The following is a 23,900-nucleotide window of genomic DNA, read 5'->3' on the forward strand; positions in this document are numbered from 1 at the left end:
AGTGTTTGTAAAGTAGAAGTCTGTTTTTATGTGAGAAGTACTAATTTATGGTTGGCAGCAGCCACAATTGTTTGTTAAAGACGTAGAAACAGCTTGTTTTCTTAAGTAAAAAATGCCCCCTGTAGTCTTGTTTTCAAAAGTATTAATTTGAAGAGCAAGTTCTTATTAGATAATGCAAAGCTATAGACACTATCCAGATTAGGTTAGTTTAAATATTTTAAAAAAATAAGTAGAATTTGAGACTTTGCTAAACTGAAATGAGCGAACGCCCCACGAAAGGGCACAGGTGAGGGCGGCGGCGGCTTGTGAAGGTGCCCACGTGTTAAAACAGAGCCGTGTTTATTCAGGGTGACTCACCGTCTGCTCAGCTTGGCACGGAGCTGACCGTGGTGTTTCCTCAGTATGGATAATAAGAACTCTTTTTAGAAGTCATGTGCATGGTTTATTGTCAGACCGTAAGATGGTAGGTCTGTAGCAGTGAATCATGCAGGGAAGTCTGAGAAAGACAAGCATGACGTTTCTTACTGAGAGAGGGTGCTCCGGGGAGAGACTGTGGGTGGGGTTAAAATCACAAGTTTCTCCCTCCCATCATCCCAAACAAATGCTACCTGTGGGCCCTTTCATTTTAGTGTCTTTATGTAGGGGTTAATATTTACTGTCACTTATTAAGTATTGACCTGCTGATCAGCTCTGCAGCTACCATCGGCCAGATTTTAAGTTGAGCCACATTTTTTGTGATAAAACTGAATCCTGTCCGAAGAGGATTGATTCTGGGACGAACTTGGATTTTACCCTGAAAGGACTGAGAGCGCAGCTGCTGCGGAGGGTTGTAGGGGCCATGGCCGGGGGCCGCTGACTCTTGAGTTTTAAATGTAACTTGACTAGTGTGTACAGATTAAATTCAGATGTCTGCTGGGAAGGATTGAGCATGAGTTTTTCCAAGAAGACAGAATCAATTAGATAAAGGACGTAATCACAGGGTGTTGGGCTGCTGAGTGGCTGCAGCTCCCCTCTGCTGCCTCTAATTGTAGGGAAGAATGCAGGGGCGCCAATGCCACACTGGGGAACGTGGGAACAGTGCCACTTTGCCTTTGCTTTGTTTGGGGGCATCTACAGGAAGTTTTAGTTAGGCTTAAAGTAGACGGGGGAACCCCAGTGCCAAGAAAAGCATTCAGAGCAAAGGAATAAATGCTGATGTTTGGCTTACAAAGCAAACAGTTGAGAGGAGGGAGCTAAGATTCTCTCTGTTCGAAGACAAAAATATAAATAACGATTTTAGCAAGAATTCTGAGAATTCTTCACAACACAACTTCACTAATTTTATTAAGTGATTATTTCTTTATGCTAAATTATACTTAGAAATTATGTCAGTATCTTTAGTAAGTATTTAAAGTATCTTTCAATACACCATTTCTTAATTTGCTTATGTCACTATTTTCTTTTGAAAGGTGAATAAACCTTTTGGTGGTTGAAACTGTGAGCCTAAAGCTGTAAGCATTGTAAGTGGGGAAGGTTAGTTCATAATTCAGACCTGAACCCACTGCCCCATTTTCAGGATGCACGATTATATATTTATAGACAGATTCTTAAACATAACGGCTCAGTAAGCATCATTTCCAAATCTCTCTGTCTGCGGGTCCTCATGAGCCTTAATCTCAGATATCTCTCCTTTTCCCTTACTTAACACACCCCCAACCTTGCTTATACGTTTCCTTTATCCTCTTGACTCACAGAGTGACATGTCCATGCACATCCCCTCACCCTCCGTGAGGCACGCGGTGTTAAGCACACATGTATTAACATGCCCTGAAGGAGCATGCACGCACCGAGGAGAGCAGACTCGTGGTGCAGTGGGTGGGAGATTATGTGTGGATACTGCTGGGTGGCTGTTGTGATTAGGGAAGTGGTTGGAAAGTAGATCTGAGAGATGACGAGTTAAGGGACCACACATTACTGATGTAGCTGAGCGGTGACACACACATCATTCTGTTAATACATCTGATCAGAGGTCAGTTGTAATCTTAATGAGCGGAGGGGTGGCTCAGTTGGGTAAGCGTCCGACTTTGGCTCAGGGCATGATCTTGTGGTTCATGGGTTTGTGCCCCCTATTAGGCTCTGTGCTGACCGCTCACAGCCTGGAGCCTGCTTTGGATTCTGTGTCTCTCTCACTCTCTGCCCCTACCCCACTCAAGCTGGGGTATAATAAATAAATAAACATAAAAAATTTATGAAAAAATAGCCTTAATGAGCGGAAAAGATACAAATACCGACCTAGGTCAATTGAGAAGGATGTTGTTATCCTGTATTTGAATATAAGACTTTCTGAATTTGGAACTAATATCTGCATTAGAGCTGAGTCAAAGAATATTTGAATAAGGGATGCGAAGTGTTTTAAATAAAGTGTTTCTAAAGCATTTTGAAGATGAAGGACAATGTGTTAAGTGCTCTTATAATAATTTTTAGAAGTAAAGGTGTCATAGTGCCCATTAAGGCCTGCCGTGTGGCATTTATTGATGGGGACTGTGCCTTAAATGTTTCTTGAGTGACAGCCGAGTCTGACCTGGCTCTCTGGCCCTCATGCCGGCCTTACCGCACTCTCCTGTTTGCGTAAGTGGCACCAGTTTCTCCTTTGCATCAGGAATAGATACGTTTTTTTCTCTTTGAAGGAAGAACATGAGATTTGGGGCCAGAAAGAGCTATACAACCAGAGTATGATTAATTCTCTTTAATCTTTCATTATGCCTTTTGATTTTATCATTCTCTGCAAAATAAAAGCTGATGTCTTAGTATTGCTTTCAAAGTTCTGTGTTGGTAGTTTTCAGCTCAGGATGTATATTAAAGTAACATGAGAAACCTTAAAAAAATATCAAGAACAGGGTGGGGTTTTGGCATCTGGATTTTTGTGTCTACATTCATGAGGGATACTGATAAACTTTCTTTTGTTGTAATAGATTATTGTGGTATTTGGTTTTGGTCTCATAAAGGAATTGGGAAGCATTTTCTCCTTTGTATTCCCTCAAAGAGCATAGAAATGTGATTATTTCTTCTTTAAATGTTTAGAATTCACCAGTATATCTATCTACATGAGGAGCTTTCTTATCTGGAAAGCTAATAAATAGAGAATAGTTTCTGTGATGGATACAGGCCTATTCAGGTTACCTGTTTCTTCAGTCTGAACTTTAATAGTTGGTGTTTTTTAAGGAGTGGTTTGTGTCTGTCCAGTTCATTCAAGGTGTTGAATTTATGGGCACAAAGTCTTTATAATATTTTCTTATTTCTATGATGTCTATAGAAGCCGTAGTTGATAAACCTTCTTTTGTTCTTGATATTGGTAATGTCTGTTAGACATCTCTTTTTTTCTTAGAGATTTACCAATATTATTGATTTATTCAGAGAACCAGCTTTTGGTTTTATTAATTTTTCTCTTTCTGTTTTTTAATTTCACTGATTCCTGCTTATGCATATTTTTTTTCCTTTTGCTTGTTTTGGGTTTAATTTGCTGTTCTTTTTCTAGTGTCTTGAGATTATTGATGTGAGAAATGTCTTTTCTAATATAAGCATGTTTAATACTTACAAAGTGAAAAGTGCCCATACTTTCATGCTTTCCTTTGTCTGCCTTCTTTCCACCCTGGATGCATCCATTGTTATTTTTTCAATATCTTTTCACAGAATGCTACGTAGAATTCTTTAAAATTTTTTTTAACATTTATTTATTTTTGAGAGACAGAGAGAGATAGATCATGAGCAGGGGAGGGGCAGAGAGAGAGGGACACACAGAATCAGAAGCAGGTGCCAGGCTCTGAGCTGTCAGCACAGAGCCCGATGTGGGGCTCAAACCCATGAACTATGAGAGCAGTTTATTCTAGAACATAGCATTCTAGCAATTATTTTGTTCCATGCTTTGCCTTTCTTTTTTAAATTTAGTAATCTATCCTGGATATAATTCTTAATCTTTCACATATTATTTCTTACTTTTTTATGATAGCATAACTAGTCTTTTATTAATAGGCATTTAAGGATAGGACCTGGGTCTTGCTATTTTTAACATTTTATGCATTTCATTATGAAACTTTTATGCATATAGTTCATATATTTTAAGTGTCTTTTAACCTCTAAATTTCTCCCTCATTTTCTGCCTTAAACCATTGCCTTGTCCAGTAATGGTAACCCTCACTTTCCCGGAATTCATTTGTTTTAAGCAGTTCTTAAAAAATTTTTTTTTTAATGTTTATTTATTCTGAGAGAAAGAGACAAAGTGTGAGCAGGAGAGGGCCAGAGAGAGAGGGAGACACAGAATCCAAAGCAGACTCCAGGCTCTGAACTGAGCCTGATGTGGGGCTGGAACTCACAAACCGTGAGATCATGACCTGAGCCGAAGTCGGACGCTTAGCTGACGAGCCCCCCAGGTGCCCCAGTTTGAAGCAGTTTTTACTGAGAATTAGGAAATGCCTGCAGAAGGGTACCTAAAACAAAGCGCAGTGTAATGATTCCCTGTAATGCAGATGTCCCGTGTTGGTACTGTGGAGGCCGAAGGGTCGAGGCCTGTCAGCACCTGGAAAGCCCTTTGCATGGTCCTTTCTGTGTCTCCCCTTCCCGTCTACCACAGGTAATCGATACCCTGATTTTAATGGAAATCTCTTCTAAGATTAGTTTTTACTTTCCCCTGGGTACTCTCACGTCATGAAATTTGTATCTGCAAATAACGGTTTGAGCGTGTGTACCTTAAAGAAGGTCATGAGCTGTGCAGTGAGGCTCTGCCCCCTGTTCATGGGCCCGCCTCTTCATTCCTGCTCGCCGGTCACTGGCAGGCCCACGCGGACTGCAGGAATGTTTTCTTTTGTTGCTTCATCTTTCTGGGCCACTTCACTTCAGGACAGAAACTGCATCCATTGGAGCTCTTAGTTGTCCGCAATAGAAACTATCTCTGGGCGCGTCTGGGTGTTTCAGTTCGCTGAGTGTCTGGCTTCAGCTCAGGTCATGATCTCATGGTTCTTAAGTTCAGGCCCTGCATCGTGCTCTCTGCTGTCAGTGTGGAGCCTGCTTCAGGTCCTTTCTCTCTCTCTGCCCCTCCCCCAGTTGTTCTCCCTCCCTTCCTCTCTCTCTCTCAATAAACTCAAAAAAGAAAGAAAGAAAGAAAGAAACCATCTCTGACTAATTTATTGAAAGGGTATGTGTGACCCACAGATGCTTCAAGGAGGCTGGGAAAGTGGGTTTAATGACCACACCACCAAGAACAAATCTCAAAATTGTCTCACAAAACTGGGCTCATAAAGACACCTCTGCCACCTCTGCCTCTCTGGGGCACGGATACCATTGCTTGTACCCCGCATACCATGGATGCCGGGCCGAGGGCCAGCCACACGTGTCTGTGTCTGCTGTGCCTGCTAGCGTGGCCGTGCGTGGCTCCTCTGGAGGTCCTCCTCCTACGAGCTGTCGGTTTTCTGTTTGGTCTAGAGAGGGAGTCTTACTGGCGGAGCTTGTGGCCACGTCTTAGTTTTGAGGAAAGATGGGAAAGCAAATAGGTGAGGTTTCCTTTTTTTCTCTCTTCACACTTGGGTGGTCGGATGTGTACTTGTATCACAACAGAAGGCTTGCTTCGAGGTAGACTCGGCGTTTAGTTGGTTGGTGACCAAAAACAAATGTCCACTGTAAAAGTTCTGTATTGGCCTTAGAAATCCATTCCTTTCAGTAGTTGATGTTCTTTGTAGCTACTCATGTTTGCACAGTGCAGTGAGTATTTGACACGGACATGTTCCTTATATTACCAGGTGCCGTACAGGATGTGGAGTGGTGTCTGTATTTCTGAATAACGTTTATTTAAAAAACCCCATCCTAGGGATGCATTGGTGGCTCAGTTGGTTGAGTGTCATACTCTTGATTTTGGCTCAGGTCATGATCTTATGGTTTTTGAGATGGAGTCCTGCATTGGGCTCCATGTGCTGACAGTGTGGAGCCTGCTTAGGATTCTCTCTCTCCCTCTCTCTGCCCCTCCTCCGCCTGTGCTCTCTCTCTCTCTCTCTCTCTCTCTCTCTCTCTCTCTCTTTCTCTTTCTCTCTCTCTCTCAAAATAAATAAAATTTAAAAAACTTAAAAAAATAAAAACCCTGTTCTAAAATTAGCTAATTACAGGGATTCTGGTTTTATCTTATGAATAAACTTAAAGAAATGTAATAGTTGAAAATCAGACTGTAACAAGCATTAGTATTTCCTGGAGATCTTTTCACTGAGAACCTTCTGGCTTATAAACCATTTGCTTTTTTTTCAGGCGTGATCTTACTGTATGAAAGTTTTAGGAAATGGAAAGGCGCTCTATTAGAGCCATTAGTAAAGATAAATAGGGTGACACTTGCTTTTCAAAACAAGATCATATAGTTCTCATCATTGTAAAGGTATTTTACTCTTACTATGAAACTTTGTAAGCACAAGCTTTATAAAATGAACACAAAAACCCATTGTTAATTTACATGTGATGACTTTAAAAACTGGCTAGTGAGGTTTTCATCTGCTATGAGACCAGGGAATAGTTGAATGGCGGAAGCAGTGGACATGTCGGGTCCGAGGGGCTTGCTGATACTGTCCTGGCTCTGCAGGTCTGTAGCATTATGGTAGATGATTCGTGTATGTTCGACATTTCAGCTCCAGTTACTAAAAACGAACTAGTATTACTATCCCTTCCCCTTAGGTTTTCTCACAGTGGTGGTGTGGGAAGATCTGAGACAGATATGATCAAGCTTCGCAGAGTAAACACATGGTACCTCGAGGTTGTCACAGTGAGAACAAAGAAGAAGGTGCTATAAAAGCTGTGTGGGAGTGTGCGCCCCGTGGGCTTACACACACCAATAGACCGTTGTGAGCGTGCCGCAAGGGACACATCTCTGAATTATTCAAACCGGGTGGGTGGGCGTGCCTCAGCTCAATTGTGGATTTAACGGGCTAAATTGATAGAAAATGTACTTCTGGTTCATCCATGTGTCCTCTGTCTGCATAGCCAGTAGAAAATTCTTTATTGAATGTTTATAAAGCTCCTTTCCAAATAATTCAGGTTAGTTTTAGCACTCTTTACCTAACATACACGAGGCCTTAACACTCTTAAGGTTTCTAAAAATCTAGGGTAATAATTGTAGCATATAATGGTAGGGGTGAATTTACTAGTTGCTTGATATTTAGTGATAAATTTGATTAATGCTTTTGTGGTTCCAGACGGCAATTGTTTCTCATATAATTTATTTTGCAGCGAGGGCCGAGGCAAGTTGACCGTATTTTCAGTTAAAGCTATGTTAGCAACCATGTGTGGTGGAAAAATGCTGGACAAATTGAGATGTAAGTACTTTCATATTATTTGAAAGATTTTATTTTCAAATTAGGACCTTTAAACAGTTTTAAATGAATGTTTTCAGAACTCTGGATGATGCTACCACGAACCTCTTTGTGTTCTTATGACAGCGTCCCCTCGTTCCCTTCGTAGCAGCTCGGAGTGTCAGTCCTGCCACCTGCTGTCGAGAGGGACAAATCGGTTTTATTAATTTGTTCAGTTTTTTTTTTTTTTTTAGAACAAAGTAACAAAACTGAAGAGATTCAGAACAGGAACGTGGACCTTAAAAAAGTCTTTTAAAAACGATTTCCATATTATTAAAAGATTTTGCTTGCAGATGATTATACTGATTGCTTTTAGTTAGAAAATAAATTTGACTATTTTTACCAGGTTTGATCAAGATAAGCCCTTTAAAAAATAAGCTTATTCTTCGTCAGAAGGTATTTGATATGATTAAACTTTTCCTTAGTCCTTAGAGTTAAGTTCAGTTATTTAGAAATTTATAGCCTATTTTTTTTTTTAGTTATTTTTCCCAAGTCTTTTCTTACTTTTGGCCATTTTGTCATTTTACTGTTCCCAAATATAAGATTAAATGACATCAAAGTAAGTGATATTCACAGTAATTTAATTTTTCTGCTCATGGTTTTCACTTATTCATTCAGTAGTTACTAACTGCCCAAGATATGCCAACATTGTGCTGAGGGCTTCACATGTATTTTCTCACTAATGCTCAACATTTCTTTGAGCAGCAAAGTGATATTTTCTCCATTTTAAAGACATGTTAACTGGGGGGGCGAGGCTGGGATTTCAACTCAGGCTGCAGAGCTTCGTAGCCCTGCTCTAAGCTACTTCGCTGTGCTCCGCGCGCTAGAGCCGCAGTGGCCGGTGCACGGAGGAACAGCGCAGGGAGCCAAGTGCGGTCCTGCGCGTAAGGGGCTCTGGCGGCTTCCAGGGGCGTGGGACTGACGCTGTGCGTTTTCATGAAGTGAGAGGTCCTGTGAATTGCGTTGTTGAAGAAACTGGGTCATCTGTCCTGTAGCCTTTCTCATGGTTGCATCCCTATGATGTTCCTCTGTGTCCTACAGTTTTTGTTTTAATTAAAAGCTTTGTATAAAGGCTTGGTCAGATTTAAGCATAAGCTCTTGGGCAGGATGACTTCACAGGTGCCTTTGTCTTCTGTGCTTTTTCTTACATGGCACTGAAAATTGGAAAGCTGGGCGGCTCGCGCGATGTAGATGTCAATAGTCTAAAGAAAGGTCTTACGTAGTATGTTTGGTCAGCTGTTGCCTGGTTTATCTTCATTTCAGAATCGGCTGTAATGTAAAACAAAATTTTAGCATAAAACTTTTAGTTTTATTAAATACTCTCCTATGTATTTTTCACATGGCATCTCAAATTTGATACTACTATTTTGGGCTGAAATTTCTTAGTATTTTTTAATTCCAGCATGGTGTTTTTCTGAAAAAGATACTATAATAATGGATGAGAGTATATTTCATTCAAACACAAAGAAAAAGAAAGCTGGAATTTTATCTTTTCTGTTTTTTAAAAGTTGATTTATATGTTTTGAGTGAGAGAGAGAGAGAGAACATGAGCAGGGGAGGGGCAGAGAGGGAAGGAGAGAGTGGATCCCAAGCAGGCTCTATGGTGTCAGCGTGGAACCCAGCTTGGGGCTGGAACTCACAAACCATGAAATCATGACCTGAGCCAAGATCAAGAGTCGGACGCTTACCTGATTGAGCCACCCAGGAGCCCCAGGAATTATATCTCTTTTTAATGATGATGACACCAGATAAACAACATACATTGCTATTCTTATTAGTACTGGAGGAAGTGGCTGAAAAATAGATAATTCATGATATAACTGCAGATTGTAGATAACTCTGGAATCATCCAGTTTCTATGATTAAATTGGCTACGTTTACATAGAGCTGGAAAGTGGCAAATTTTGCCAAATATAAATTGTGGATTGAGTCCTAAAATTACTGCAATTCCCTGTGGTAACTGTTAGTGAAAATTGCAAATTTTAATATTATGTTAAGTGTGGAAGGGATCCAGGTAAGGACAGGGTTATTTTATTATTTTTTTTTTAATGTGGCTTTCAAACTTCATAGAGGAACACAAGTGATCATTATTCAAGTGGCTCAAAAGTACACATGCTCAGGCCAATGTGACTTGTCACTGTGTTCACAATGCCAGATCATTGCACATCAGATATGGATTGATGAGATACCAGCCACGCTAGGTCACTAATTACCATGTTTGTGTGATGCAGATTGGGCTAAAATACAGTTTCCTTATCTTCATGTTCAAAATTATAGTTTCTTTACCATCGGTAGTTCTGTTCCATTATTTTTATTGTACTGTAGTTATCTTGGCTTGAGAATGAGATGTTTAACATAAGTAAAACATTTCAGGTATTGAAGCCTGTCTCTACTTCTTAATTTTAATCATTCAGAGTGGAAACTACATTTATGTGGTCTGTCCTTGTTTTAAACAGAACTCTCTGGTTATAATTTACGTATTTTTCATAACTCAAGGATGTCGCCTTCTGATGCATTTGGAGCTAATTGTGAGGCTCTGGGTTGTTTGTCTCTTCTGATGTTTTCAGACGACTTTGCTTTCTCAAGTTCTTAAGCTTTTTGTTGTTGGTGGTGGTGGTGGTGGTAGTTTGTGTGTGTCCCTTTTACCACTGGTAAATGTGATGGGATTATCAGAGTACTAGTCTCTAGAAATCTTTCATTGCTTCTGATTTACTTAAAAATTTTTTTGAATGTTTATTTATATTTGAGACAGAAACAGAGCATGAGTGAGGAAGGGCAGAGGGAGAGGGAGACACAGAATCCGAAGCAGGCTCCAGGCTCTGAGCTGTTAGCACAGAGCCCAATGCGGGGCTCAAATTCATGAACTGTGGCATCATGACCTGAGCAGAAGTCAGACACTTAAATGACTGAGCCACCCAGGCGCCCCACTTCTGCTGTGTTTTTAATATGGAGAAAACATAAACTTCTGAGCATTCTATTTCTGGTATCAATGTAAGTGATGACTCCTATATTATGAGAGAAATACTGGTGCTTTTGTAGTGTGAATGGCAGTTTGTCTGCTGTGGGACTCCTTTTCTCCTTGGCTTTCCAAGTCTCAGCTATGTCCTGCTTCGTTGAGAAGGCTGAATAACAGCTTAGGCAAAAGTGAGCTATCACACTGTATTGTAATATCCAAAGATATGTGACTATTCACTTTCCATCTGCTTGTTTCATTGACTTTGTTCTCAGTTTCTCCATCTGTCTCCCATTACTGCATTTTTTATTCGTTTTCTCTGTTAATGATCCTTTTATTTATTTTAAATGTTATTATTTATTTTGAGAGAGAGCATGCACATGAGTGCATGTATGAGGTGGGAGAGGTAGAGAGGGAGAATCCCAAGCAGTCTCTGTGCTGTCAGCGCAGAGCCTGATGTGTGGCTTGATCTCTCACACCTTGAGGACATTATCTGAGCTAAAATTCAGAGTCGGACATTAAACCAACTGAGCCACCAGGCACGCCATGTTAATGTTCCTTTTAAATTCAGTTTTCTAATTTATGGAATACACCTATGTTTTTACTTTTCTTCCTTTTATTTTGATCTTTCTGCTTTTTACCTTTTACTTTATTTTTTTTTTCCTATAATTTCTACCCCTTTTTTAATTTGATATATATTTTTTATTTTAGTTTCAAGATAGCATTTATTTTTTTTAAATTTTTTATGTTTACTTATTATTGAGACAGAGAGATACAGAGCATGAGTCGAGGAAGGGCAGAGAGAGAGGGAGACACAGAATCCAAAGCAGGCTTCATGCTCTGAGCTGTCAGCACAGAGCCCGACATGGGGCTCAAACCAACTAACTGCGAGATCATGAGCTGAGCTGACGTTGGACGCTTAACCCACTGAGCCACCCAGGTGCCCCTCAAGATAGCATTTTGAACAACTTAACCGATATTCGTACTTTTAGCTTGAAACAATTCTTGATTGGATTTTCATGTCTCTTAAGAGCATTTCTGTCCCCAGGTAACATCCATTTATAGAAATAGTTCTCTGTAATGGCCTTAGGGACTGTATCCTAGATTCATAGTTAACTAGGATCAGACTCTAAATACCAGTGATTTATTATCAAAATACAGATTTAGGGGCGCCTGGGTGACTCAGTCGGTTGGGCGTCCGGCTTTGGCTCAGGTCATGATCTCATGGTTCGTGGGTTTGAGCTCCGTGTCAGGCTCTGTGCTGACAGCTACCCGGAGCCTGGAGCCTGCTTCAGATTCTGTATGTCCCTCTCCCACTGGCCCTCCCCTGCTTGAGCTGTCTCTATCTCTCAAAAATAAATAAAAAACATTAAAAAATTTTTTTAAAAATACAGATTTAATTATAAGCCTGATCAAAACTTACTAATGTCAGAAACCCTAAAAATAACTCAGAGAACAAAGTTTACAGACTGTCAAACCCATTATTTATGAAATCATACTTGTCATTTATTTCATGTGATTTTATTTACTTTGTCTAATTTTGGTGTTTATTTTCTAGAAAACTTAGTGTCTTATTGAGACCTCATCTGTCTTTCGTAAAAGCTAGAAGCAGATGATTTGGGACTCCTGGATGGCTCAGCTGAATGTCCAACCCTTGATATTAGCTCGGGTCATGATCTCATGGTTTGTGAGCCTGTGTCGGGCTCTGTGTGACAGTGCAGAACCTGCTTGGATTCTCTCTTTCCCTCTCTCTCTGCCCCTTCCCCACTCATGCTTTCTATGTCTCTCTTTCTCTCTTTCTCTTTCTTTCCTTCCCTCTTAAAATAAATTTAAAAAACATTTAAAAAAAGATAGGAGTAGATGATTCAGGTAATTTATATTTAAATTCTTTAAAAACCTGGCACTACGATTTTGAAGGACAGCCTAACGGAATGTATCAGGGAGGCTGTGAAAATATCCACATCCATTGACTCAGTCTGTTTCTTGAATTTATCTTGAGGAATTAAGAGCGTGCCCCAAGTTTTATGTATATTTTTTATGACATTTTTTATACTATGTGAAAACTTGAAACAGCTTTAGTGTCCCAAACTCAGAACTCAGTTATAGTCTGGGATACTCACATGATTGAGTATAATGTCCTTGAAAATGTGTTTCAGATAAAAATGCATAAATGTAATATAGTTTTAGACAAAAATTTATTATGCACATAGAAAAAGGAATAATATGCCAAAATGATAACAGATATTTTTCTTTGTTGTAGCATTAAATGCTTTTGTAACAATAACTCATATTACTTTTGTTTTTGCATATCTCTGATACACCACACTTTGAGTAGTCAGAGAAAAGATGGCCTGAGGCGCTATTTATGCCCAGAACTGGCAGTTCTCACTGACATTTCAATTGCTTGCTTCCTTGATATTTTACTAACAGACTGTAAGGGCCATCCTTTGCAGTTCTAATTAAACAGATTCACTTGTTCAAAATTTAGCCTCCTCTGAAATAGTCTCTTCCCTGCCTGTCACTGCATAGTTACCCTGGTTGGTTTCTGTTAACCCTCCCTTCTCATCATTAGATGGAAATGACGATTTAATCTGAATGAATGATGCCCACATTTGCATTTCTCATATAAACAAAATGTTCTAGAAATGGAAGCAAGTAAGAGATAAGTCCTAAATCAATATTTTATCAAAAGGGAGCCCTAGAGGTTTGTCTGAGGTAGTTCCTGGCTGAGTCTGCCCTAGCAGCCCGAGGCATTCTGACTCCTCCTCCAGCCTCACTCTGACTTAATGAATCTTCTAGGCCTGTTCATGAGTCTGGGAATAAAATAGTCCCTTGGATTTGGTTACATTCAGGTATTTATAAATATACAGATGAGTATACATGTTTTTATGGGTTAGATTACTCAGTTGGTAGAAAGAGGACAGACATTGAGAGTCATTTGCCAGGGAAAGCTAACACAAAAGAAAATGGCATTCCATTTATAGACTTGACTCTATCGTAAACAACCCTATCATCTTGCCGAAGTGCACGATTGGTTGTATGGGAAGAAAAAGGGTGGATAGATGCACTGAGTAAAACCAGGGTCATTACCACCAGAAGTCAGGTTGATACATATGTGATCATGGTAGAATAGTAGCATTATTTTGCCATTACACAAAAGACAGAATTTTTATTTTTTATGTTTTTAATTTTTGATTTTTTGTTTTTATTTTTATTTTTAACTTCTTGATAGTTTATTGTCAAGTTGGTTTCCATAGAACACCCAGTGCTCATCCCAACAAGTGCCCTCCTCCATGCCCATCACCATTTCTCCTTCTCCCCCATCCCCATCAACCCTCAGTTTGTTCTCAGTATTTGAATCTCTTATGGTTTGCCTCCCTCCCTCTCCCTAACTATTTTTTTCCCCTTCCCCACACCGATGGTCCTCTGTTAAGTTTCTCCTGTTCCACACATGAGTGAAAACATATGGTATCTGTCCTTCTCTGCCTGACTTATTTCACTTAGTATAACACCCTCGAGTTCCATCCCCGTTCCTACGAATGGCCAGATTTCATTCTTTCTCATTGCCATGTAGTACTCCATTGTATATATAAACCACATCTTCTTGATCCATTCGTCCATTGATGGACATTTAGGCTCTTTCCATGATTTGGCTATTGTTGAAAGTGCTGCCGTGAACACTGGGGTACGTGTGCCCCTATGCATCAGCACTCCTGTATCCCTTCGGTAAATTCCTGGCAGTGCTATTGCTGAGTCATAGGGGAGTTCTACTGTTAATTTTTTGTTAACAGTTCTACTGTTAACCTCCACACTGTTTTCCAGAGCAGCTGTACCATTTTACATTCCCACCAACAGTGTAGGAGGGTGCCCATTTCTCTGCATCTTTGCCAGCATCTGTAGTCTCCTAATTTGTTCATTTTAGCCACTCTGACTGGCGTGAGGTGGTATCTCAGTGTGGTTTTGATTTGTATTTCCCTGATGATGAGTGATGTTGAGCATTGTTTCATGTGCCTGTAGGCCATCTGGATGTCCTCTTTGGAGAAGTGTCAGTTCATGTCTCTGCCCATCTCTTCACTGGATTGTTTTGTTTTTTGGGTGTGGAGTTTGGTGAGTTCCTTGTAGATTTTGGATACTAGCCCTTTATCCAATATGTCATTTGCAACTATCTTTTCCCATTTTGTTGGTTGCCTATTAGTTTTATTGATTGTTCCTTTGCTGTGCAGAAGCTTTTTATCTTGATGAAGGTTCCCATAGTTCTTTTTTGCTTTTGATTCCCTTGCCTTTGGAGATGTTTTGAGTAAGAAATTGCTGTGGCTGAGGTCGTGGAGGTTGGTTCCTGCTTTCTCCTCTAGGGTTTTGATGGTTTCCTGTCTCACATTCAGGTCCTTCATCCATTTTGAGTTTATTTTTGTGTATGGTGCAAGAAAGTGGTCTAGTTTCATTCTTCTACATGTTGCTGTCCAATTCTCCCAGCACCACCTGTTAAAGAGGCTGTCTTTTTTTCATTGGATACTCTTTCCTCCTTTGTCAAAGATTAATTGGCCATACACTTGTGGGTTCAGTTCTGGGCTCTTTATTCTATTCCATTGGTCTATGTGTCTGTTTTGGTGCCAATACCGTACTTTCTTAATGACGACAGCTTTGTAGTAGAGGCTAAAGTCTGGGATTGTGATGCCTCCCGTTTTGGTTTTCTTCTTCAATATTACTTTGGCTCTTCAGGGTCTTTGGTGGTTCCATACAAATTTTAGGATAGTTTGTTCTAGCTTTGAGAAGAATGCTGGTACAATTTTTATTGGAATTGCATTGAATGTGTAAATTTCTTTGGGTAGTATTGACATTTTAACAATCTTTATTCTTCTGATCTATGAGCATGGAATATTTTTCCATTTTCTGTGTCTTCTTCCATTTCGTTCATAGTTTTTTTTTTATAGTTCTCATCATACAGATCTTTTATATCTTTGGTTAGGTTTATTTCTAAGTATTTTGTGGTCTTTGGTGCAATTGGGATTGGGATCAGTTTCTTGATTTCTCTTTCTGTTGCTTCATTATTGATGTATAAAAATGCAACCGATTTCTGTATGTTGATTTTGTGCCCTGCAACTTTGCTGAATTCATAGATCAGTTCTAGTAGGCTTCTGGTAGAGTCTCAGGTTTTCCACGTAGAGTATCATGTTACTTGCGAAAAGTGAAAGTTGACTTCATCTTTGCCAATTCTGGTGCCTTTTATTTCCTTTCGTTGTCTGATTGCTGATGCTAGAACTTCCAGCACTATGTTAAACAACAGTGGTGAGAGTGGACACCCCTGTCATGTTCCTGATCTCAGGGGGAAAGGTCTCAGTTTTCCCCCATTGAGGATGATATTAGCTGTGGGCTTTTCATAAATGGCTTTTATGATGTTTAAGTAAATTCCTTTCTCGAGAGTTTTTATTAAAAAAAGATGTATTTTGTCAAATGCTGCATCTATTGACAGGATTATTTGGTTTTTATCTTTTCTTTTGTTAATGTGATTTATCACATTGGTTGATTTGCGAATATTGAACCAGCCCTGTAACCCAGAAATGAATCCCACTTGATCATGATGAGTAATTCTTTTTATATGCTGTTGAATTTGATTTGTTAGTATCTTGCTGAGGATTTTTGCATCCATATTCATCAGGGATATTGGCCTGTAGTTTTCTTTTTTGACTTGGTCTCTAGAGAGAATTTATTTTAAGTTTATTTATTTATTTTTCAGAGACAGAGAAAGAGCATGGGAAGGGGAGGGAGAGAATCCTACGCAGGCTCTGCACTGTCAGTATAGAGGCTGATGTAGGGTTTGAACCCACCAACTGTGAAATCATGACCTGAGCCGAAATCAGGAGTCAGATATTTAACTGACTGAGCCACCCAGGTGCTCTCATATTTTTTGAAGTGTGTATATATATATGCATTTAGGGACTTGATTGTGGGTTTTTCACAAGGGAGAAAGCCTACATTTTAATCTGGAAACATTTAATTTGATGGGGAATTAGCATGCCTCTTTTTCAGAGGGATATAAATAGAAAGAGAATTACTGGGGAAATTAACCAGTGTTCTGGGAAGTAATTTAGTCCCTTAATGCCAAAGGGTTGAAAGCTTTAATTAGAGGACTAGTTTGATTTTTTATTAAATTCTATTGTCTCATTTCTTTTTTTAATGTTTATTTATTTATTTTGAGAGAAACAGCGTGCCTGAGCATACACAGGGAGAGGGAATCCCAGCACAGAGCCCAGTGTGGGGCTTGATCTCACCAACTGTGAGAACATAACCTGAGCCAAAATCGAGAGTCAGACTCTTAACCCACTGAGCCACCTAGACACCCCTCTCTTATTTATTACTTTGGTGAGATCTTTGTATTTGTATATAGTCATTCACATTGACTTCACTCATTGTTATGCTTCATTTAAGATTTTAAAAATTTGCAGTAATTTTTTACTGTTTTTTTACAGATAAAAGAAGCCTGATCTTTAAAAAAAAAATTCTTGTAAATCAATAACTCAAGTAATAATAAATTACTTTATTGTGCCTTCAATTTGGGGGTCTAGCAGTATTTCTCTTATTAAATTAAACAAAGAAACATGTTTCTTCTTGTTCTCTTATAATTGTAATAATGTGCCTATTAAGTGATGGTTCCTTTTTTAATGAATTTTTAAAAAATTTACTCTGAACATATTATAGGACATAGGAACTAAGTGTAATAGAACATAATACTTTTTTGAGGGTAAGGTTGGCCATTTTATTGTCCAGTCATTTCCTTTTCTTACTATATATGAGTTAGATGTAGATATGTCAGGGTGAATATATACACAAATGTTTTTGTGATTGTGAAACTGTAGGTAGGTGTGTGTATTTATGTACTTGGTAGCTATAGTTTCTTGTCCTGAATATTTCCACTATTTAATTAGTGGGTAGAACTTAATAACTTGCTAATTTATTATTGAATACATTGAGTGGCAACAGAAACCTTAACCAACAGCGGCTTCGACACACAGGCATTTATTTTTCTCATGTGAAAACAAGCCCAAAGGCAGTAGGTCAGAGTTGGTACCCTGAGTTAAGGATGCCATCAGAGACTCAGTCCCCTCCTCTCGTCCTGCTCTGCCGTATGGCTTTCCTCCTGATGGCCGTACATGACTGCTGCGTGCCAGGCCTCGCGTTCTCTTTCTAAGCAGAAAGAAGGGAGAAGTGCCTCTGTCAGGAAAGCAGAAGCATTCCCAGAAATCCGCTTCAGAGTTACTGCGTACAGGAGAGACTGGGAAGCCATTTTTCAGGTGGAGCACGTGGCCATTCTCAACGCCATCAGCGTTCAGTTGGGGAGCAAGCAGGGGAGGATGGATACTGAGTAGCAGGCCCGTTGCCACATCCCATATCGACCCTCTGTTTTCGTTCAGATTTAATGAATGATTATTTCCCTCATCATAAGACTAGCACGCCACTATTTAAAAATGAGGTTACTATGCTCTCCCCTCCTTCAGAGGGCATCAGTTTTTCACTTTATTAATTGGCAACATCTTCAAAGCTCCGTATCTGCAGTCTTGAGCTGTGGCCCAGTACTCGCTTCTCACTACCTGCAGGATGGTTCGGCCTGGACATTTGCTGACTGGTTCAAATACACCTGTGTGCAAAGCTAAGTATCTCTGGCTTCAGGTTTTATTTGTTTGTTTGTTTTCAGTCAAGGTTGTCATGTTCCCAACCTGGAAACTTTGAATAACCCTAATTTCTTAAATTTCTTTATTCCCTAATCCAGTTTGCCATAAGCTGTGGTTTCCTGCCTTGAAGTGTCTTGGAGGTTACCCCCCACCCACTTGACTGTCACTGCTGAAGTTCACACACTCGATACCTCACTTGTGTGTCGTCATGAGCTTTCCTAGCTGATTTCCCCGGTCCCGTTCTTTTATCTATTCTGCCCGTCACAAACAGTCTCGTTTTACGGAAACTTAGCTTTCTAAATATTTCTTCCCTACGTAAGAGTTTTTAAACCAAATTCAAGGCGCTTTCCTCCTTCAAAGTTTTCTTTCATGCCAGATACATTTCTTAATCTGTCTTTATCTCCCTTTATTTCTCAATCTAAATTGTCTCTCTCATTGAAGAACTCAGTTCACCGTTTCCTGCTTACATCCACCAACAGACACACTGTACGTTCTTGCCGCAGACACTTGCCCCTTCTGCTCTGGCTGTGTCCCCCGGGCCCCACCTCCAGCCTCCTTTGACCTCATCCTTCCATACCTTGCAGGGCCTAGCTTCTAATTCCTTTCTTTTAGAACTTTCTTGACAGTTCCTGCCTATGTGTTTTGTAACTGTTCTGAACTACGCTTTGAAGAAGTGTGGTGTGAGGGAGTCAGGGAAGTGTAACTTTAAATTTTGACTTAGCTACTTATCAACTTTTTAACCCTAAGCATGTTAACCTTTCTAAGCTAGTTTCCTTATTACACCTTTTTGTGAGAGTAAAACGAGGTAATGTTTAGTAATGTATAATGACACTTAGTAGTAGGGATTGTTGCTTGAAAACAAAAACCCAGGATAATAGTGTCTTAAACAAAGCCGAAGGTTATTTTTTTCTTATATGAAAGAAGTCTAGGATTAGGTAGTCCAAGGCTGATGTGGTAGTTCGTAGGGGACCCAGCTTTTCTCTACCTTTGTTTTCTACCATTTGAGTGCATGGCGTCTGTATCAAAATCACAATTACCACATAGTCCAAGGTGGCTGTGGGAGCTCCAGCCATCATAACTACGTTTCAGAAAGCAAAAGGAGGAAGAGGATAAGGAAAGAAGGGCCTGCTTTTCGGCTCCTTCTGCTTATAGTCTCATTGGCTAGCACTTAGTCACATGCCCATGACTTGCTAAAAGGAGGCTATAAGTTTTAATCTCTTAGTTGGGTGCATTGCTGTACAAAATAAAATTAGTGTTCTATTACTAGTAGAAATGAGGATAATTAACTTTGGCTGAGCCATGCAGCCTCAGCCCTGGTTACCTGTTGTGGTGCTTGACAAATAGTGAGGCTTAACAGGCATCTTTATGTCTTTATGTCGTTATGTTCTTTTCTTTCTATTCCACTTAGTGTCAATTTAGCACTTAATTCTTCTTTGCTTCATATGTATCTTATTTTTATTAGCTACACTGAAAGTTTCTTGGGGGATAAAGACTGTTTATCAAACTTCTTTGTTGTGTTTCATAATACCTAGCAGAGTACTTGGCACTTGGACCACATAGAAGGAACTTATGTGTTTGTTAATTAATTAATTTTATTTTCCCACTAGGATCGTCGTTCTCTTAGCCTCTCATTGAATATTCCCACCTACCACAAGTATTTAATACTTTTTCTCCAGCTACAAACTCGCAGCTATTTAGAGAGGATATACTGCAAATTTTCATTCTTTGATACTTTTTTTTTTTATGCTAATGGATTTTTAAAAGTTTCTGTTGAGTTGATAATCTAACACTTTATCTTTCTTTGGTTAATGTATTTTTTTTCTACACCTGGTGCTTCAGGATAAATACCTCAAATTAAACCTAAAGAATAATGCATACATGTATATAACATATATCAGTTACATATATATCTCTAGTATACTTATTAATTATATATAGAGTATGACTTTTCAAAATGCCACACTTGGCAAGGCTTCAGGAAACGATTTTTCTGTGCATGTTTAGCTCATTCAGTTGTTGGCAAGGAAGCTCAATAGTTTGAAAAAAAGCTTATGTCACATTTCTTTGACACATTGATGTTGAGCTGCTAGTGATTTTTCTTTTTCTCCCTGACTATGGATGAGAAGAGGAAAAACTAACTGGAGAGAGAAGACTCTTTCCAAGAAGATAAAGAAATAGTATTACTAGAAATTTCTTTTCCATCTGCTTGAGTCAGACTTTATGGTAAAAATAAGAGCTTATAGTATCAAGGTATCTTGGGAGAGAAGAGTTTATAGGAATTCTTTTTATTCTACTTTGGAACTCACTGAATGGAATATTTTAAATATGTTTTATGCTCCTTCAAATTTATTCCTTCACAGGAATATATTACATTAGGAGCATATGAGTATACAAATATAATACCATTTCATACCCCCAAATCAATATGCTAATATATTCATAAACCCAAACATGCATATGCCTTATATAAACACATATATAAATACCAAGAGATAAAGGTATGCTGCTACGAATTCTTCGTGGAACGAAGTTTGTTATGAATAAAATAAAAAGTTATATATCATTCAGTTACGCACACTCAAAAAGAGGAGGTAGATAGATGGACGTGAATGGTTATCTGGTTTGATGTTTATGTAGATATTAAAGTGGGTGGGAGAGAGGGGCCTCGTCAGTAAGGGCACTATTCAATGTTACTAAGAAGGAGAATATGTATTAACTAAAAATCATAAAAGCTTTATGATACTTTTTGACCTGTATACAAATAACATAGAGTCATTTATAAAAAGTTTATATTTCTTTCTAGTTTGACTTTATTTGGTTTTGTTCTCATAGATGTTTTCTCCCAGATGTCAGACTCCAATGGCTTAATGATATTTAGCAAGTTTGACCAGTTTCTGAAGGAAGTTCTGAAGCTCCCGACAGCTGTCTTCGAAGGGCCGTCCTTTGGGTACACAGAGCACTCAGTGCGCACCTGTTTTCCGCAGCAGGTAAGGGCGGTTTGGTAGCCTCTGGGACCAGGAGAGCGCTCATCCGGCCCTCTGCCTTTTGTTAGATCTCCCGGGTTGCTTCTGGTCTAGGGACATAAAGTCCTGAGTGGGGCAGGGGTGGGGGAGAGCTTTAAGTGGGAGGGGTGTGAAAAAGAGGGCAGATAAAACATTCACCTGTGAATTCTGGTTTGGGGGAGAGGGGAGTCTTTTCTGAAAAATGGTAACATATGTAAAATTTTAAATGACGAAAATTTTTAAGAAAAATGTTGTAGATGAAGTGTTTATATTGCTGCTGCTGGACATATATTACTTGCCTGAATGAGTTCTTTCAACTGTGAAATAGAAGAATTTTGGTATAAAACTTTATACAATACTGGACCATTGTTTCCTGAGCACCAAAGACGAGGAATGCGGCACAGCCCTCCGCCGCCGCTCACAGTCTCTCAAGGGCACACTGCCGTGTCCACACGAAGGAATGATAGGCTGGGTTTCCTCTTTATTTGTGAGTGTCCTTGTGTGACCTGCCCCAGAGACTGTGTGTGTGAATTCCTGAGATCTTAACTATGTCTCAGAGGACTCAGAGCACAGTGGATGCTGGCAGTAGACCCATTTGCTCAGGTAGATATGAGATAGAAGGAGCTTCATGCTAAGCTTAGAAAGTTCTGGAAAGTGGGGAATTAATAAAAAAAAATCTGTGTTAAAACTAATGAGGAAAAGATGATTGGAAGTAGGATATTGACATAGTCTGAAAGTAACTCCTCATAAGATTTTTATTTTTTATTTAAAAATTTTATTTATTAGAGAGTGTGCATGTGTGTGCTCAAGCGGGAGAGGGGTAGAGAGAGGGATCCCAAGCAGGCTCTGTGTTGTTAGCACAGAGCCTGACATGGGGCTCGATCTAGTGAACTGCAAGATCATAACCTGAGCTGAAATTAAGTGTTGGATGCTCAATTGACACTGGGTGCCCCCTACTGTAGGAATAGTAACATTAGACTGTTACTATGTTACAGTAGAGAAACCTGTCAGATTCACATTAACCAAGTGATCAAAGTCCCTGTCGCCAGTGAAGGGACAGACTGATATCCTTGCCTCCTGACAGGCTGCACTGAGATGGACTCAGTGTCACTGTTGTGGTACTTGAGCCAGAAGAGCACAACCTGAGTCTCATCTTCCTTTTTTTTTCCTTCCATTTATATGTTTGGTTTTATTTTTTACAGTTTTATTGACGTATAACATTGTAATAGCTTAAGGTGTACAACATAGTGAGTTCATATTTGTATGTCTTGCAAAACAGTTATCACAATAAGTTTGTTAACATCTGGCTGGAATCTCGTCTTGAGGAAATATCTGACAAACCCAACTGACGAGATTTCTACAGAGTAACTGGCCTTATACCCTTAGAGAATGTCAATGTTAGGAAAGACAAAAAAAAAAAAAAAAGCCGTACCCCAAAACAAACAAACGGTTCCAGGTTACAGGAGTCTAAAGAGGTAGAAAGACTCATTGTAGTTTATGACTCAGGGTTTCCTTTTGTTGTAAAGAATATTGTTCTGACATTTGAAAAAATCTGAACACATTTTGTAGATTAGATAATAGTATTTTGTTACTAAATGTTAATTTTTTGATTTTTATATTTGTATTAAATTACGTAAGAAAATAACCTTGCTTTTAAGAAATACAGGTATTTAAGGGTGAAGGGTTGTCTCTTCTACAGTATTAACATTTGAGAATTCTGGATAAATAGTAATTTTTTTTGTAATCTTATAATCTTTCTATAAGTCAGAAATTATTAAAAAATAAAAAGTTAACATATAAAAAGAACAAATCTAAAAGTTTGAGAACTGAGAGAGCACTGTAAACTAGGTCCTCCTGACCTGTGTGATGCTTTGGTTCACTGAAAAGCCAAAACAAACACACACACCTTTTTTTTTTACATTTAAAGTTAAGAATTCATATTTATTTGAACTCAGACTTTCAAACACTGTTTTGTAATTTGTTTAGAGATTATTCATTAGCTTTAGCACCAAAAGTGGTACCCACAATACTGGTGAGTTATTTTTAGCAGGTTTTGAGGAGATGTTCTCCCCAAATTTGTACAGACTTTGGCTTAGTGTTTTTGTGGAAATTTGCCTCATGCATACTTTATATTTTTTTCAGTATAAAGGACAATATCAGCTTTTAGCATAGTAAAAGTAATTCTGTACTTCATTTTATTCTAATGTAGTTTGCATTTTCCCCATAAAGATGAATTTTTAAATAATCTGAGGCTTTCTGTACATGTCCTGGCACAGGAATGTCCTGCAGGTATAATGTGCCCTGCGGCGACATGAGGATGAGGGTGACCAACCACAACCATTTTTCATTTATTTATTTTTTTTTTTTAAGTAGGCTTCACGCCCAGTGTGGAGCCCACTGTGGGGCTTGAGCTCACAACTGTGAGAACTGAGTTGAGATCAAGAGCCAGACGCTCAGCTGACTGAGCTACACGGGGGCCACAGACATTTCTCACTTAGAATTCATCTCTGTGCTGCTGCTTTAGTAGGACCATTACATTAAACGGTTGCCCCCACAACACTCTGGGGTAATCTTGTATCTGACGCACATGTGGCTTTTCACACAAGATACTTCCTGGAGGTCAGGCCAAAACTTGGTCAAGTTCTGGAATGCTGCTAGTAAGTAAAGTGGTGTCAGAATGAATGGGGAAGGGAATTTATACAAAGAATTGTCTGTGAAGAGTGACATCTGATCAGTGGATGACAATTATGTGGGGTACTAGACCCAGAGCAACCTTTGATTTAGTTGTAATGTGAGTACTATAATGAGAGCCCAGTATTGGGACAACAGTTTAAAATGTTGAAGAATATACAGAAATTTCCAGCTGTTAATCCTAAGAGTACTATCTAGGATTCTCCAGATTACCTTATGCCTTTATTGTGAG

General features: G+C 39.2%; 1 protein-coding gene across 15 annotated transcripts in view; it reads left to right on the forward strand.

Moving 5' to 3' along the window:
• Nucleotides 1–23,900, forward strand: part of DTNB (dystrobrevin beta) — a 219,178-nt gene that overhangs the window by 40,602 nt on the left and 154,676 nt on the right. For all 15 annotated transcript variants that reach the window (XM_029938167.1, XM_029938175.1, XM_029938162.1 and 12 more), the window contains 2 exons: nucleotides 7,234–7,319; nucleotides 20,808–20,962. In XM_029938167.1, coding sequence (XP_029794027.1) covers nucleotides 7,234–7,319; nucleotides 20,808–20,962 — 241 coding nt within the window. The remainder of the gene's footprint in view (nucleotides 1–7,233; nucleotides 7,320–20,807; nucleotides 20,963–23,900) is intronic.

The sequence above is a fragment of the Suricata suricatta genome, chromosome 4 (genome assembly GCF_006229205.1).
Source record: "Suricata suricatta isolate VVHF042 chromosome 4, meerkat_22Aug2017_6uvM2_HiC, whole genome shotgun sequence".
Lineage (NCBI taxonomy): Eukaryota > Metazoa > Chordata > Mammalia > Carnivora > Herpestidae > Suricata > Suricata suricatta.